General features: G+C 44.3%; 1 protein-coding gene across 1 annotated transcript in view; it reads left to right on the top strand.

Annotated features, from left to right (window-relative positions):
- Positions 1-14395, top strand: part of LOC118026125 (SH3 domain-binding glutamic acid-rich protein-like) — a 61870-nt gene that overhangs the window by 43857 nt on the left and 3618 nt on the right. Inside the window, exon 6 of the mRNA XM_035028848.1 lies at positions 711-803. Within this exon, the coding sequence (XP_034884739.1) occupies positions 711-803 (93 nt within the window). The remainder of the gene's footprint in view (positions 1-710; positions 804-14395) is intronic.

Raw genomic sequence — 14395 nt, forward strand, 5'->3', positions numbered from 1 at the left:
TCTATCTATCTATCTATCTATCTATCTATCTATCTATCTATCTATCTACCTATCTATCATCTGTCATCCATCCACCCACCCATCATCATTCCATCTATTTATTCTCTATGTATCTTTGTATCTATCATCATCCATCATCCATCCATTTATTCTCTATGTATCTATGTATCTATCATCATCCACCATCCACCATCCACCATCCATCCATCATCCATCCATCCATCCATCATCCATCCATCATTCATCTATTATCCATCCATCATCCATCCATCCATCCATCATCCATCCATCTATCCATCTATTTCTTCACTATCTATCTATCCTCTATTATCTTTTCTTACTCTCTAAAATTATAAAGCCTACCTCCACTCAAGCAACAGAAAACAAACACTGCCTAAATATCAAATCCTTTGGAGTTCTCTTCATAAGCCTTCAATGGGTGAATTATAGCTCCTTATTAGTGCGTTTATTTCTCTACCATGCATATACATGATTCAGATCTATTGACTTACAACAGCAGGTCCAATGAGCAATATAGGGGGTTGGTGATTCTATACACTAGTAGCGAAGTGACCTAATAAATAGGAAATCTATGATTGCTTTTTTTATATATTGTGTATCCAAATAAAAAAACCATAGCATGTGTGGTTTGGTTTTTCCTTGAAAGCTTATCTAATGTTAATGATACTGTGGGTTTCCTTTATGACCAGGGAACAGAGAAGACTGAAGAGAGTGGAGAAAATGAGGCACAAAAAGAGGACAATGAAGATGCGGGCAATCTCGCCGAATCTCAAGAGAAGAATGTGAGTGTTTGCTTTTTGTACCATAGTTTCACTGGATTCAGGTTGAGAAGCATTAAAGCACCTCCAGGTGCCAGGAATCTTCCTGGGCACACTGAAGTGAGCATGGAAGCCAGGAGCTGAGGGTTCAGCCAGGGACGAAGCAGGGGGAAGTGTTCACTACTGTGGTCAAGGCAGGTTGAGGACTAAAAGGAAGCCAGAGGACCCTGAATCCAGGCCTGGAGGGACAGGCTAGACAAGGATTTAATAATCTGTAATTGTGTTGTTAGGGTTAGGTTAGGTTCAAGTTCTTCATAAAACAAGGGACCTTATCCCTTGGTCATGAGTAATGATGATTCCCAGCAAATGCCCACCAAGAGCACTGCTTACTGGGGACACAGAGGTAATGGAGTGGGACATTTTGTGGGAAGCCAGCAGGAGCTGGGGATAGAGCAGAGGCCTCGGGGAGGGAAACCCACACTCAATTCAGATCCAGTCATGGGACTATCAGCTGCTCCAAGGCCTGTGATCGAATTCTAAAGGGGTCCCAATTCAGGGGCCCCAGAATAAAGGGCAGGGGGAATATGGGAGGGCAGGGGAGACTGTAGTTCCACAATGGCCAAGCTGAGAGAATGGGAGATCAGATGGGCCACTTATTGAAGGAATTCTGAAAATGTAACTGGGAAGCCAGGTAAGGGGAGACAGTGGTGCACAGGGAGCTGAGCGGGTGGGGTCGCGGGCATCGGGCTGAGCCTCCCCTAGAGTTTCAGTGATCGTAATGCGTTGGGCCATTTGTAACAAAGACTGTTTACTGAACCATGATGGTTTGCATTTTTACCTATTTATGATTCTTTTTACCTATTTATTGATTCCAGGAGAGGGTGTAGACATCTGTTAAGATAGTTGGACTCTCATTCCCAGCAGATGGAATGTGGTTAGGAAGGGCCCTGTGGAAACGTGCTATGGGCATGTTGGGGTGGGCATGGGCATCAATTGGTCTGTATTATAAGGAATTTAAATCTGGAGGAGCCAGGGCAATAAATTCCTCATATTTAAAGATTGCTATCCCAAAGTGCTGATAATTTAAGACTCTTTGAAGTCTTTAGTTTGGAAGAAAGACAAGATCTTTAATCCTGACCTAGAAGTTAGATGGAGTTTCATGGCAGGCTGTATCATTCAGAAATAATAAATTTTAAATTAAATATAGTGGCAATTTCATTACCCTGTCATTTAAAAATCCATGTTTTTATAATGCAGACTTTACAGGAATTGCCTAGTGCCTTCTTTTATTTATTTATTTATTTATTTATTTATTTATTTATTTATTTGAGAGAGAGAGTGAGAGAGAGAAAGAGCACAAGAGGGGGGAGCGGGAGAGGGAGAAGCAGACTCCCTGCTGAGCAGGTAGCCTGATGCGGGACTCAATCCCGGGACTCCAGGATCATGACCTGAGCCGAAGGCAGTCGCTTAACCAACTGAGCCACCCAGGCGCCCTGCCTAGTGCCTTCTTATAGTATTATCGATTATATTTTTTGAAATCCAGTTTGCTTCCTGTAAGACAGAGAGACAAAGATAAGAAACATTACACCCCAATCCCTTTCTCTTGGGGACTGAGAGGAAAGTAAATTTTCATAACTACAGCAAAGATGGGTCTGCTTCCTCTTCTCAGCTACTGTTCAGAGAGGTGGTAAGCCATCAGGCCCGGGGTTCTCTTTGTTAGTATTTTTTTTTTTAATTGAGAACGCTTTACAAAGTAAATTATAGTCCTATAAATCCTGATAGGAATGAAAAAAAATCATTTTTGTTATTTTTGCCTGGGCTCTGATGAAGATATGACTAAGTAAAAGACATTTTAATTTTAGATGAATGTATTATTCACATTAATGATCAAAGTCATCTTCAACTCTTGAATAATATTTGTTCTACATAAAGATAGATTCTGACTTTTTCCTATTTGACAAGTGATCCATGCTCTTTGACTTACTTTAATTCAGTTATATAAGAAAGAAACCCCATGATACGTCGGTAGGATTACAAATGGCATAGTAACATGATTAGCTTTGGGACTGAATATATAGGAAAATGGATTGAAATTTGAAAAGGAGATGAAACTATCTGATATTTTGAATGGTTGCGTTTTGTACTTAAAGAACCTCCCATCCGCTTAAATGGTTTTTGGGTTTGTTCTTATTTTATTTATTTATTTATTTTTAAAGATTTATTTATTTGAGAGAGAGAGGGAGAGAGCAAGTGCACAGCAGGAGGGGCGGAGGGAGAGAATCTCAAGCAGACTCCCCGCTGAGCATGGAGTCCAACGTGGGACTCCACCTCATGACCCTGAGATCATGATCTGAACTGAAATCAAGAGTCGGACACTCAACTGACTGAGCCACCCAGGTGCCCCTTGGGTTTGGTTTTCAAGGTTAAGATGGGAAGGCCACCTAGGCTGTCATCACACCTTTCGGCCCACAGTTGCACTCAGGCTTAGATAGGCTAATTTGTAACAAAGAGAGAAGCCAATTAGATTTCTGTGTTTTACTTCTTTAAACACTGATTTTCAAAGTACTAGACACATCCTGCTGGGTTCTTCTAGATCTTACAGCTCAGATCAATCCAGTGCTTTTTAGATAAACTCTGGCCCTGTTGAAAACCGCCTGGAGGAGATTTCATGGGGTCTTACCTTGTGCTCCTCCTGGCCCCTTGTATTTGAACAGCGGGGCTCCCCCTGCTCCGTGGAAAATAGAAGGAATACAGTATCTGTGGGCTGCCATCTGGTTCCTAAGCCATGTGGCAAGAATGTCAGCTTCCTTTATTTGTCTAACAGCATGATATCTGCTTCACACCTCCACCTCATGCTGGCAGGACCTTCCGTCAGGGTGAGGGGCTGATGGGCGCTGGCCCTTCGACTGAGTCAGGCCCTCGGCCTCTGACGGAGCACAGCTGCTGCCCCTGCGGTCAGTGTCCCCCCTTCTGCCCCTCTGTCTCCAGTCTGGCTGCTTCCATCAAGATAACTCCAAGCCTAAGCTCCAAGCCCCCCCCTTTTTTAGGGACTGTCTAGCTTCATTGCCTCTCCTAGCTAGGCCAGGATCTTTAAAGCAAGGCCTCTCCTTTCTTCCCTAGGAGCCCAGAACCCCCACCAAACTGTGGCTCTCTTCTTGGAGTGTGGGAGGGGCAGTAACTCTACTCCGTCTCTAGTGTTGTGTGCCGAGGAATACAACCCATAGTTCATATCCTGGTATTCAGCCACACTAGGTACGACAAGGAATCCAAACGTACTTTCACCTTTCATTCTGAAATGATTGCAGACTTACAGGGACGTCGTTCAGAGCCCTGTGTGCCCTTCACGTGGCGGCGCCCTGTGCTGAGGTCTCCGATAGCCATGGAACAGTGTGGAAACCAGAACGTGCCCCCGCCGCCTCTCTATCAAACAGACTGCAGAGCTCAGTGTGCACCATTATTTCAGACCTTCCATTTGTGTGTTAGGACAGTTTTCGAGTGTATAGTGGTAGCCACGGCCGCTGGCGGCTGGTCGCGGTACACGGAGGGATGAGGCAGCTAAGTAATGTCTGGGCGTGATCTTGTTCTTCTAGCTATTGCACATGCTCACTCAGGACGTACTTGATGCCTTTTTATTTTATTTATTTATTTTTTAACGATTTTACTTATTTATTTGAGAGAGAGAGACACAGAGAGAGTGCAACCATGAGCTGGGGGAGCAGCAGAGGAAGAGGGAGAAGCAGGCTCCCAGCTGAGCAGGGAGCCAGACATGGGACTCGATCCCGGGACTCCAGGATCATGACCTGAACCAAAGGCAGATGCTTAACCGACTGAGCCACCCAGGCACCCCTTTGATGCCATTTTAATGGCCAGAAATATTTATCTAAGAATGTCACTCTTGATTTAAAAGCAAATCAGAGGTGGAGACAGAAACCATCACCTCCTGTAATGAAACGGACCTCCCCGACCACCAACCCAAGCGTCATGGCTCTCAAACACCAGATGCCAAGATGCATCTTACCCACATGCTGGTGGGTTGGGGGGCATTTGGGAGGCAGGACGGTGAACACGGGGGAGACTGTTCATTCCTGCCTGAGAAGACCTCCTATGTTGCTCCAGACCCCAGTAGAGAAGGGACTTTGTGGTCACCTTCCCTGCTGACCCGGGAGGGACAGGGGGCTAGGGAGGAGAGGCGGGCTTGTGAATGGTACCTGAGGAGGAAGGGAAGGAAGCAGAAGGTCACTTCAGCTCCAGGGCACACTCTGAGGAGGGCCTGCAGACTGGGGGCTTCGTGAGAACTTTATGGGAGACTGGACAGGTCGCAGCTTTGTGTTTGGTTTCCACTGAGGTGAAATTATTTTAAGTTGTGCTCCTTGCCAACTCAGTGGTCCTCTCCAAAACCTCTTAAGACCTTGGCTTGACTGACTACATGATTATGGCTTGTAAAGCCCACTCAGCTTCCTCCAAAACCGGTCCTGAGGAAAGTCGCTTTCTCAAGGGGCAGACGTTGGCTTAGGTCTTTGAGGAGCTGGTGAGTCTCAGGCTGGGTCCCTGCAGTGCCAGCAGATAGAGAGAACTCTGCCCTTGTCCCTGAGATTTCCAGCCATTCGGAGGCCATCTGCCCTCCTCAGGTCACTCTGGGCTGGCCCTCGGCTTCCTTCCACACCAGCCACCTGTCCTATCCAGCCACTGCCTGACACTCACCACAGCTGACACCTGTCCCTCATCCTGGCACTTTCTGTCTCTGCCGCCTGCCCCGCTGGCCAAGTTCCCAACCAGGATACCTGCCGGGGAAGGTTCTAAGACTACCTGCTTCGGACGCTTCCCCTGACTAACTTTATTATAGGAGCAGCAAGGTAAAATGATTTTAAGTTGTAGCTTTGTCAAGTGAATGATGCATAGCCTGTCCTAAGATTTGCAAGAGCTTAGCTCAACTGACCATGTGATCATAATGATCTTAAAAAACAAAACAAAACAAAACCTTTTTGCTGGTGTAATTATTTGCCAACCATAAAGGTCCATCTCAAGAATTGAATATGGATGACTTTTAAGGTTCTGTCCAATTCTGATATTTTATAATTCTGTGAGCTAAAGATGGAAGTTTAAATTCTATTTGTATAATATATCCCCCCCCACTCCTCCTATGAGGGATTCGAGGCAGAAGTCGCAAATATAAATGCATCCATTCAACATGTTATTGACAGCTTGTCTGCCCCCTGCCAGGCAGGATTCCGGGGGCTGGGGACAGAGCAATGAGAAAGACAGAGTCCCTGCTCCCACAGAGCTTATGTTCCAGGAGAGCTGGTGATGGTAACATCCGGGGTTCTTCAAAGTGGCTAAGTATTTCTATAAATACTCTGGGCAATTACTTTCCCCATTTAATGTCTCTTTTAAGAAATTAGGTCAATTCAGTGCAAGACTGTTGAATCACAGATCTGTACCTCTGAAACAAATATTGCAATATATGTTAAGAAAAAAAAAAGATAGCAAGAGAGGAAGAATGAGGGGGAATCGGAGGGGGAGACGAACCATGAGAGATGATGGACTCTGAAAAACAAACTGAGGGTTCTAGAGGGGAGGGGCGTTGGGGGATGGGTTAGCCTGGTGATGGGTATTAAGGAGGGCACGTTCTGCATGGAGCACTGGGTGTTATACACAAACAATGAATCATGGAACACTACATCAGAAACTAATGATGTAACGTATGGTGATTAACATAACAATAAAACATTTTAAAAAAAGAAAGTAAGATCAATTCAGATATGGATAGAGAGTCCTCGGTCCCTTGGTAATTGCTGCTGGCTAACCTGTCAAAGCTGAGACTTGCACTGATTCCTGTGGGACCCCCTACCATCCTCTAGCCTTGCTCTAAAACCCCATTTTTAGCAGTGTATTTCTTGTTAGTGCATTTGCTTCAGCTGAATACAGTTCATACAGATAATTGAACTTAGAAAAATGTGAAACTCTACGTAGCTGATAATTCTCTGTTGCATATTTTAATTTGATCTCATGTGGATAAGAGGGAAATTAATGTTCTTTGAGGTCCAAACAGTTACTAGCAGAGTGTATGTTCATTTATCTGGTCACTTAGCACATTTATTGAGCTTACACCTCGGTTCCAGACAGTGGCTGCATCCTGGAGATCCAAAAATGAATAAAGACACATGTCATGCCCCAAGGAGGACACAGACCAGTCAGGGAGACAGATAAATGATGGTCATGGGAGCAGGTGAGGGGTCCCATAACTCAGCCTTAATGGGTCAGGAATGTCTTCCTTGAAAATGTCGTTCTAAGCAGAGTCCTAGAAGGTGTGGCAGATGTGAGAAGGTGGCATGTGGTCCATATGGCTGAAATAAAGAATGGCGAGGGACGTGGCGGGGTGAAGTTAAGCCGGGGCCTGATTGTGATGGCCTTGCAGTCATCCTAAGGATAATGGATGAAAGTTTCTTGAAAAGATGGAAGTTTTTCAACACGAGGGAAGCATGGTAAGGTGTGTTGTGTTCTGGAACAATATCCCTGGCCACAGTGTGCGTTAGAGATAAGGAAGACTAGGTGCTGTGCCCTGGGTGAGAGGAGCTGGGGGTCATGGAGGGGAGGGCCCAGGCGCGGGCCGAATCAGGCAGTCCTAGAAAGGTACACTCAACACATGGCTGAGAAACCAACAAGCGCAGGCCTCTCTTTTCTTGGACGAAACTTGGTGTGTTGCCGGTGGTGTAAGGATTAGTTTAGGGGTTCCCCACGCTGGGCAGACTTATGGGGCTGACTTGGCCTGGCCAGCTGCAGCAGCGTTTTAGGTTCTGTATTTTCTCTGCCAACCTCAGAAATCTGAAAGTATGCTTCCGGAACTGGCCGAGAACATGGGGCTGCACTGGGGAATGTGGTGGGTCCTTATCACATGCCTTCCGTGATTTTGCCTTTTCTGTTCCTTATCTTGAGACAGCATGGTAGGTAGAGTAGGAAGGGCAGTAAATCAGGAACCTCGAAGTCAGTCCCGATTGTGTTGCTTCCTTGTCCTCTGATCTTCGGCGAATTACTTAACTCTGTGGCCTCGGTGACCTCCTCTGTCCAAAGGCAGGATGGAGTGAGAGGCTCTGGGAATGTGAGATTGCTTTCAACTCTCCCAGTGCAGGATTCTGTGAGCTCTCTGCCCGAGTCGGAAGGCATGAGGAATTTTTAGGGAGTGCTTCCTCTACTTAATTAAAGCGATTCTAGTACACTGGCCCCCAGACACTTATCATGGGGCCATTTTGGGAAGGGCTAGAAAATTCTTGTTTCCTTGCATTTGTAGGAGATACAGCCTGGTCCTACTACTTTGATCCAGGGAAACAGAAATTCTAGTGGGTTGGCACAGTGGAGACCTATTTGAATTTGGGATGGCCTCACCCTCTCCTACCTTGCAAATTTCTCTCTTTAACCAGAAATCATTGTTTAAATACTAAATGCTTCAGAAATGTTATTATTTTATTTTGATGGAGGGTAAGTGTTTGACCTACTCTTATTTACGGTTCAAAGCTGAAGGAAAGGCATACTTATAAGGACATAAAGTCAGAAAAGACATAATTTTGTTCAAATTTTCTAATTGCTTGGCATGTATGGTCTGAATTTTCCTAGATAGTGCTACAGATCTGCAATATTCTTTGGATATAGACAGAATTAAACATGTAATTAGGCAGTATTACTAATGAATTATATTTTCTTGGGAGTAAGATGGTGGAAAAATGTCTCTAATCTCATTCTAAGGGCTTCACATATAACACATGAAATAAGTAGGCATCGCTTAGTTATCATGTCTTTGTTATTTATATATTTTGTCAATACATTAATGTCTTTCATTTTGATGAAAATGTGTCGTAGTTTAATTTTTAAATACATTTGTAAAGATTTTACTTATTTTAGAGAGAGGGAGGGAAATAGAGTGTGAGTGGAGGGAGGGGCAAAGGGAGAGAGAGAATCTCAAGCTGACTCAGTGATCAGCATGCAGACCCCGAGGTGGGACTTGATTCCACTACCCCGAGATCATGACTGAGCCAACCAGGTGCCCTTCTTTGCTTGATTTTTAGATTCAACTTAAAACTTAGGTGAATTCATAGGTTTTTTTAAAATTTCTATTTGTGGGCCTACGGAAGAAGCAGGAGAGACAGCGACGGACGAGGTACAGTAGCATATTCAACCCTGGTGCTTAATAGAATCATCTTTTAGGTCAGAGAATTGTGGCTACAGCCACCTTCTCCTTGTTCTTCATGACACGAAGAAGCTGATGCAGCCTACATCCCAGATAATCCTCTTTTAGCCTGCTGAGAAGGGAACTATAGCAAGTCGGAGGTAAATTTATCAAAGAGAGGTGGATGGAGAAATAGGGCGTGGCAGTGCCCTTCCCGGAGCCTCCCGTGCTGAAGGTGTTGTCTGCGGAGTCGGGCAGGGCTGGACCACGTCGTGCTTCCGTTCTTCCCCTCCCCCGTCCTGCACAGTGTGCGCAGTTAATGCAGTTTGCGTGGTGCTTAGCGGTGCTGTTTCGATTGCCTCTTATGCACCTGGTTGGTGAGGGAAGGATTGCCTTCTTGTATTTGTGGGGATGGCCGACACGCAGCCCCTGACACCGGGCAGATGTGAGTGACGGCAGCTTATGACATATTCTCAAAGCCCAGGGATGAGGACAAAAGCACAGTGCAGGGACACAGTGTGAGCAGTCGGGGGGTGGGAGGCAGGCTTTGTGGTATCAAGAGGGCGGAGTGTGCCCTGGTTCACATGGAGGATGTGACTGGCTTGTTGGGATAATTCCAGGGGACAGGGAGGCAGTGTGCCTGGGTCCTTGGTAAAGCGGGCTGCTTGGGTAGGAGACCTAATCTGTGGGAGCTTTGGCCAGTGCTTAGGCCATTTCGGGCCTTCCAGGTTTTACCAGATGTCAAGATAGCATGTAATATCGAGTCAATTTTAGACGTTGCACTACAGCTGTGTATGAAAGAAGTTTACACATGCAGCTCATCATGAAGTGTCTGGAAGATACGTGACATTAGGAAGCCATAACATGGCTCTAGTGGGAACCTATCCAGGGAGAGTGTGGCCGACTTGGGAAGAATTTCTAGCCTGCCCCCCACCGGGAGGTTACATTAGAACTGTGGTTCTCATCCACTGGTGTGCAGTAGAGCCCCCCAGGAGCCTGCCTCCCATGGCCAGGGAATGAGGCCCTATAGGGCTTGGTCCGGCATGCCTTCAGTTGTCTGATAGAGCTGAGGTCGAAAGTCTGTCTTCCTTTTAGGAGGCCAGGATTGAAGGGGATGAGAGCTCACATAGCAAGAGCCTCTGATTGCCTGTTGGGGCATAGCCTTCCTCCCTGCCACCCTCCTAAGCCCGCAAGAGGAAGCACCCGCTGACAAGAAAGAAGAGGATTATGAAAAGAATTAAAATTAAGGATGTAAAGGAAACATATGCATTCCATAAGATAATGAATTTAAAAAAGAAATGTCTTCTATGAAAAAAGGTAGAATAAGAAGAACTTAAATATAAGAGAATCAAGTGTCACAGAGATAGAAGATTAAGAATCGTACAAAAGAAGTATTCAAAAATGAAGAGTACTGAGGATATAAGATTTAAGAGCACAGTTAACACATTAAAAGAAAAACTAGAGGGGCTCCTGGGTGGCTCAGTTAAGCCTCTGACTCTTGATCTCAGCTCAGGTCTTGATCTCAGGATCGTGAGTTCAAGCCCCACGCTGGGTGTGAAGCCCACTTAAAACCAACAACAACAACAAAAGAAAAACAAAACAAAATAAAACCCAACTAGAAAACAGTATTAAAGCTATTAAAGATGCAATTTAAGGAAATAAGATTTATTCTCTGTAATGTAATGTAATGTATTATTGGCTTGGCTGATAAGTTTGTTTATAGAGTCTAGGCTTAAATAATAACCAACATTCCCAGGTACAAAGGAAGACCTCACGTCCTATGTTTGGAACTGAAGGTGGTTTGACAAAGAAGAAGTCACTTCAAGTGCTAAATTGTAAACACACAGAGGCCTAGAACTTTTTTACTCTAACTTGAAATATATAAACATATACTTACTGCCAGTGTTTTTTGATGCAGGACAAAGACTATTTTTTAAAGAAGAATCTAACGATTAGAGTTACCTGTTGTCTTTCTAACATAAGCATAACTCATTTGTCTGTCTAGAAAATCAGTTTTGACTTCTTTAAAACAGAGCAGAAATTTAAAGACGCTTACAAAGCAAGCTAGGTGCATAATCTTTCAGGTTTTGTGAGACCTCCCTGCCAGCCCAGCTTTTTTGACACCTCATTTGATGATGAGTTTTTAAGGTGACTTGCATGTACTGGATCTTTCCAAAGCATTCCATTAAGTTCACAGAGGAAAAAAAAAATCCTTTCATGCTCCTATTTCATTGATTTCCACGATGTTTATTTAAATGATGTAATTACAACATGACTCTAACTTGCATGCACAAGTGTGGGAACGAACCTAACCCACCCTGGAAAATTAAGGCCTTGGCGGGTGGGGATGCCAGGCCTACTGCTTGTGAGTGCTCACCGTGCTCTGGTTATTAATCAGCATGATTTAAGGGAGGGCATAGGGGTGCAGTGGGGGTTCCCAAAGCCGCAGCAGTAACCCCACCTGGGCACCTCTGTAAATGCAAATTTTCAGGCCTGGCCCCAGATCTCCTGAATCAGAAGCTCTGAGGTGCAGCCCAGCAAACTGTGGGCTAGCAGGCTCTTCAGGTGTTTCTGATGCCCCACGAGGCCCGAGAACCACTGCATGAGAACGTGAGTTCTAGGTACCCTGAGGTGTTGGCGGGGGGAAAGCCAGTTGCAAGACCTTCTACTGTTCGGATGCTCATCGTAAAAAGTCCATCTAACTTCAAAGACAATAATGTTTGTTTTATATTAAGAACTTGTATTTAGTAAACAAACAAAACCCAAATCCATAGTTTTCTTTCAGTGATTGAAATGAGTTACAGGAAATAGGAGGGGGAAAGAGACCCCAGACCCAGGGAGGTCTGTAATTCAGCTTACATTTTTTACGGATGAGGGGCGCCTGGGTGGCTCAGTCGTGAAGCGTCTGCCTTCGGCTCAGGTCATGATTCCAGGGCCCTGGGATCGAGCCCCGCATCGGGCTCCCTGCTCCTTGGGAGCCTGCTTCTCCCTCTCCCACTCCCCCTGCTTGTGTTCCCCTCTCTCGCTGTGTCTTTCTCTGTCAAATAAATAAAATCTTTAAAAAACAAAAAAAGTTTTTTTACAGACGAATTCTCTTCTTTCCCATTCTTTTCCTGCTTGTTGAAATGTTCTAATTCTTCTTGTTTAATTGTGAGAGCTTCCAAGAACGATCTTTTCCTTCTCCTAGGAATTTTGTTTTGCTTGCTAATCGGCACTGGGGGAGGGACTTCATTATAAGGAATTTTACGATAATTTTCATTAATTTAACCCTGCAAGGGCAGCATGCTATTTTTATATTGCTGCCGATGCGCTGGAGGGGCTACATGTCCAAATGAGGCAGACTGAGACTCTTGCCCAGCTGCTTGCTTGTTGAATCTGTGGCTTATTAGCTGGGCATTGGGGGAGTCTTAAATTTACATCCTCGCAGGAATGGAATCATGTCTGTGTATAGAGGAATCAGCTGAGAGAATGTTAGTGGATTCTGAGGGCAGGTCCTAAGGGACATTCTCAGATTCTCCCTCCTATTCCAGCCCCTCATGTTAGCTGAGGCTCAGTGACGTTCATTGTAACCAAAAGTTTTAGGAATATTGTGAATGAAGATTTTTGATTAATCGTTTCAAAATGCTAATCAGAGAGCTAAATCAAAATGAGAACTCAAGGATAGGGAGAATAATTTACCCAAAATCACCAAATATATTGTCTCAGTGTCTCATCAAGTCCTTTGTTGATGAAGGTCATCAACATTAAAGAAGGTCCCAAATGTCAAAAGAAATTCCCCTTAAAAATCTTTTGTTTCTTTTTAAAAGGCCAACACATACACACGACAGCTATTAGATATAGTTCATGATCAGGGTGCCTGGGTGGCTCAGTTGGTTGAGCATCTGACTCTTGATTTCTGCTCAGGTCGTGCTCTCAGGGTCCTGAGGTCGAGCCCTGCACAGGGCTCTGTGCTCAGGGTGGAGTCTGCTTGTCTCTCTCCCTCCCCCTCCTCCTGCTTGTGTGCATGGACCTGCTTTCTCTCTCTTGCTCTCTAAAATATATAAATAAATAAAATATTTTAAAACAAGGAATTAGGGGCACCTGGGTGGCTCAGTCGTTAAGCGTCTGCCTTCGGCTCAGGTCATGGTCCCGGGGTCCTGGGATCGAGCCCCGCATCGGGCTCCCTGCTCAGCCGGGAGCCTGCTTCTCCCTCTCCCACTCCCCCTGCTTGTGTTCCCTCTCTCGCTGTGTCTCTCTCTGTCAAATAAATAAATAAAATTAAAAAAACCACAACAACAAAGAATTAGTTCATGATCTTTATTTTTAAAAATTTTTTTGTTATTTATTTATTTTTAGAGTGAGAGAGAGCATGAGCGGGGAGGGGCAGAAGGAGAGGGAGAGACTCTTAAGCAGCCTCCACACCCAGCACGGCCATACTTGGGGCTCGATCTCACGACCCTGAGATCATGACCTGAGCTGAAACCAAGAATCGGATGCTCAATTGACCAAGCCACCCAGGTGCCCCAGAAATAGTTCATGACTTCATAAAAAATTTAGAAAATACCGATAGAAGAAGAAAACAAAAATAGTTTACAGCCCCATTACCCAGAGATAGCTGCTAGCTACACACACACATCAAATCTTGATGAATACTCTTTTGTAATCTACTGTCATTCATGTAATGTGTGTATATTTTTGGGGGGAGGGGGAAGGCAGTAAAGATAGATGTGCTTCATTATTTTTAATGTCATTTTGTCAAATTAATCTCTATTCCGAGACCTAAAGGTTATTTCTAGCCTATTCTATGCTATGATTTTTAAAATTATCTATAAGTTACATCTTTCCAATAATTAGTTTCTTTGTTATTAGACAAGTCTCCATTTTTAAAAATCCCATTTTTATATATAAAGGTAAGAGGTACTATAATTTGGAAGTAATTCCAGGTTATATGTATAGGTTGCTGATGACTTTGGCTTGAAAAACTTAGATTGCTGTAACAAAATACAACCAACTTCTACATTTAAAAGCTTCATCCTTTCTGACCAGATTCTATTCATTGAGATTCTTTTCGCATTTTATTCTTCTAACTGCCTTCTGAGTATTTAAAAGTGATTTGATGACAGGAGTCTGTTCATATGAGTAAAGACTACATGCTTAAGAGAAATCATGATCCCATTAGAAGGAACGTAGTGCTGCGCAGCACCGTCCCAAATTGCGCGGCCTGTATGTGTGTGCATGTGCTGTTTGATGTGTGCTGTGTGTGTGGTCTGTGTTGTGTGTGTGATGGGTGTTGTGTGTGTTTATTATATTGTGTGTGTGATGTGTGTTGTGTGTATTGTGTGTGTGATGGGTGTTGTGTGTGTTCATTATATTGTGTGTGTGATGGGTGTTGTGTGTGTTCATTATATTGTGTGTGTGATGGGTGTTGTGTGTATTGTGTGTGTGATGGGTGTTGTGTGTGTTTATTATATTGTGTGTG

The sequence above is a fragment of the Mirounga leonina genome, unplaced genomic scaffold, assembly GCF_011800145.1.
Source record: "Mirounga leonina isolate KUSES-001 unplaced genomic scaffold, KU_Mleo_1.0 Mir_205, whole genome shotgun sequence".
Lineage (NCBI taxonomy): Eukaryota > Metazoa > Chordata > Mammalia > Carnivora > Phocidae > Mirounga > Mirounga leonina.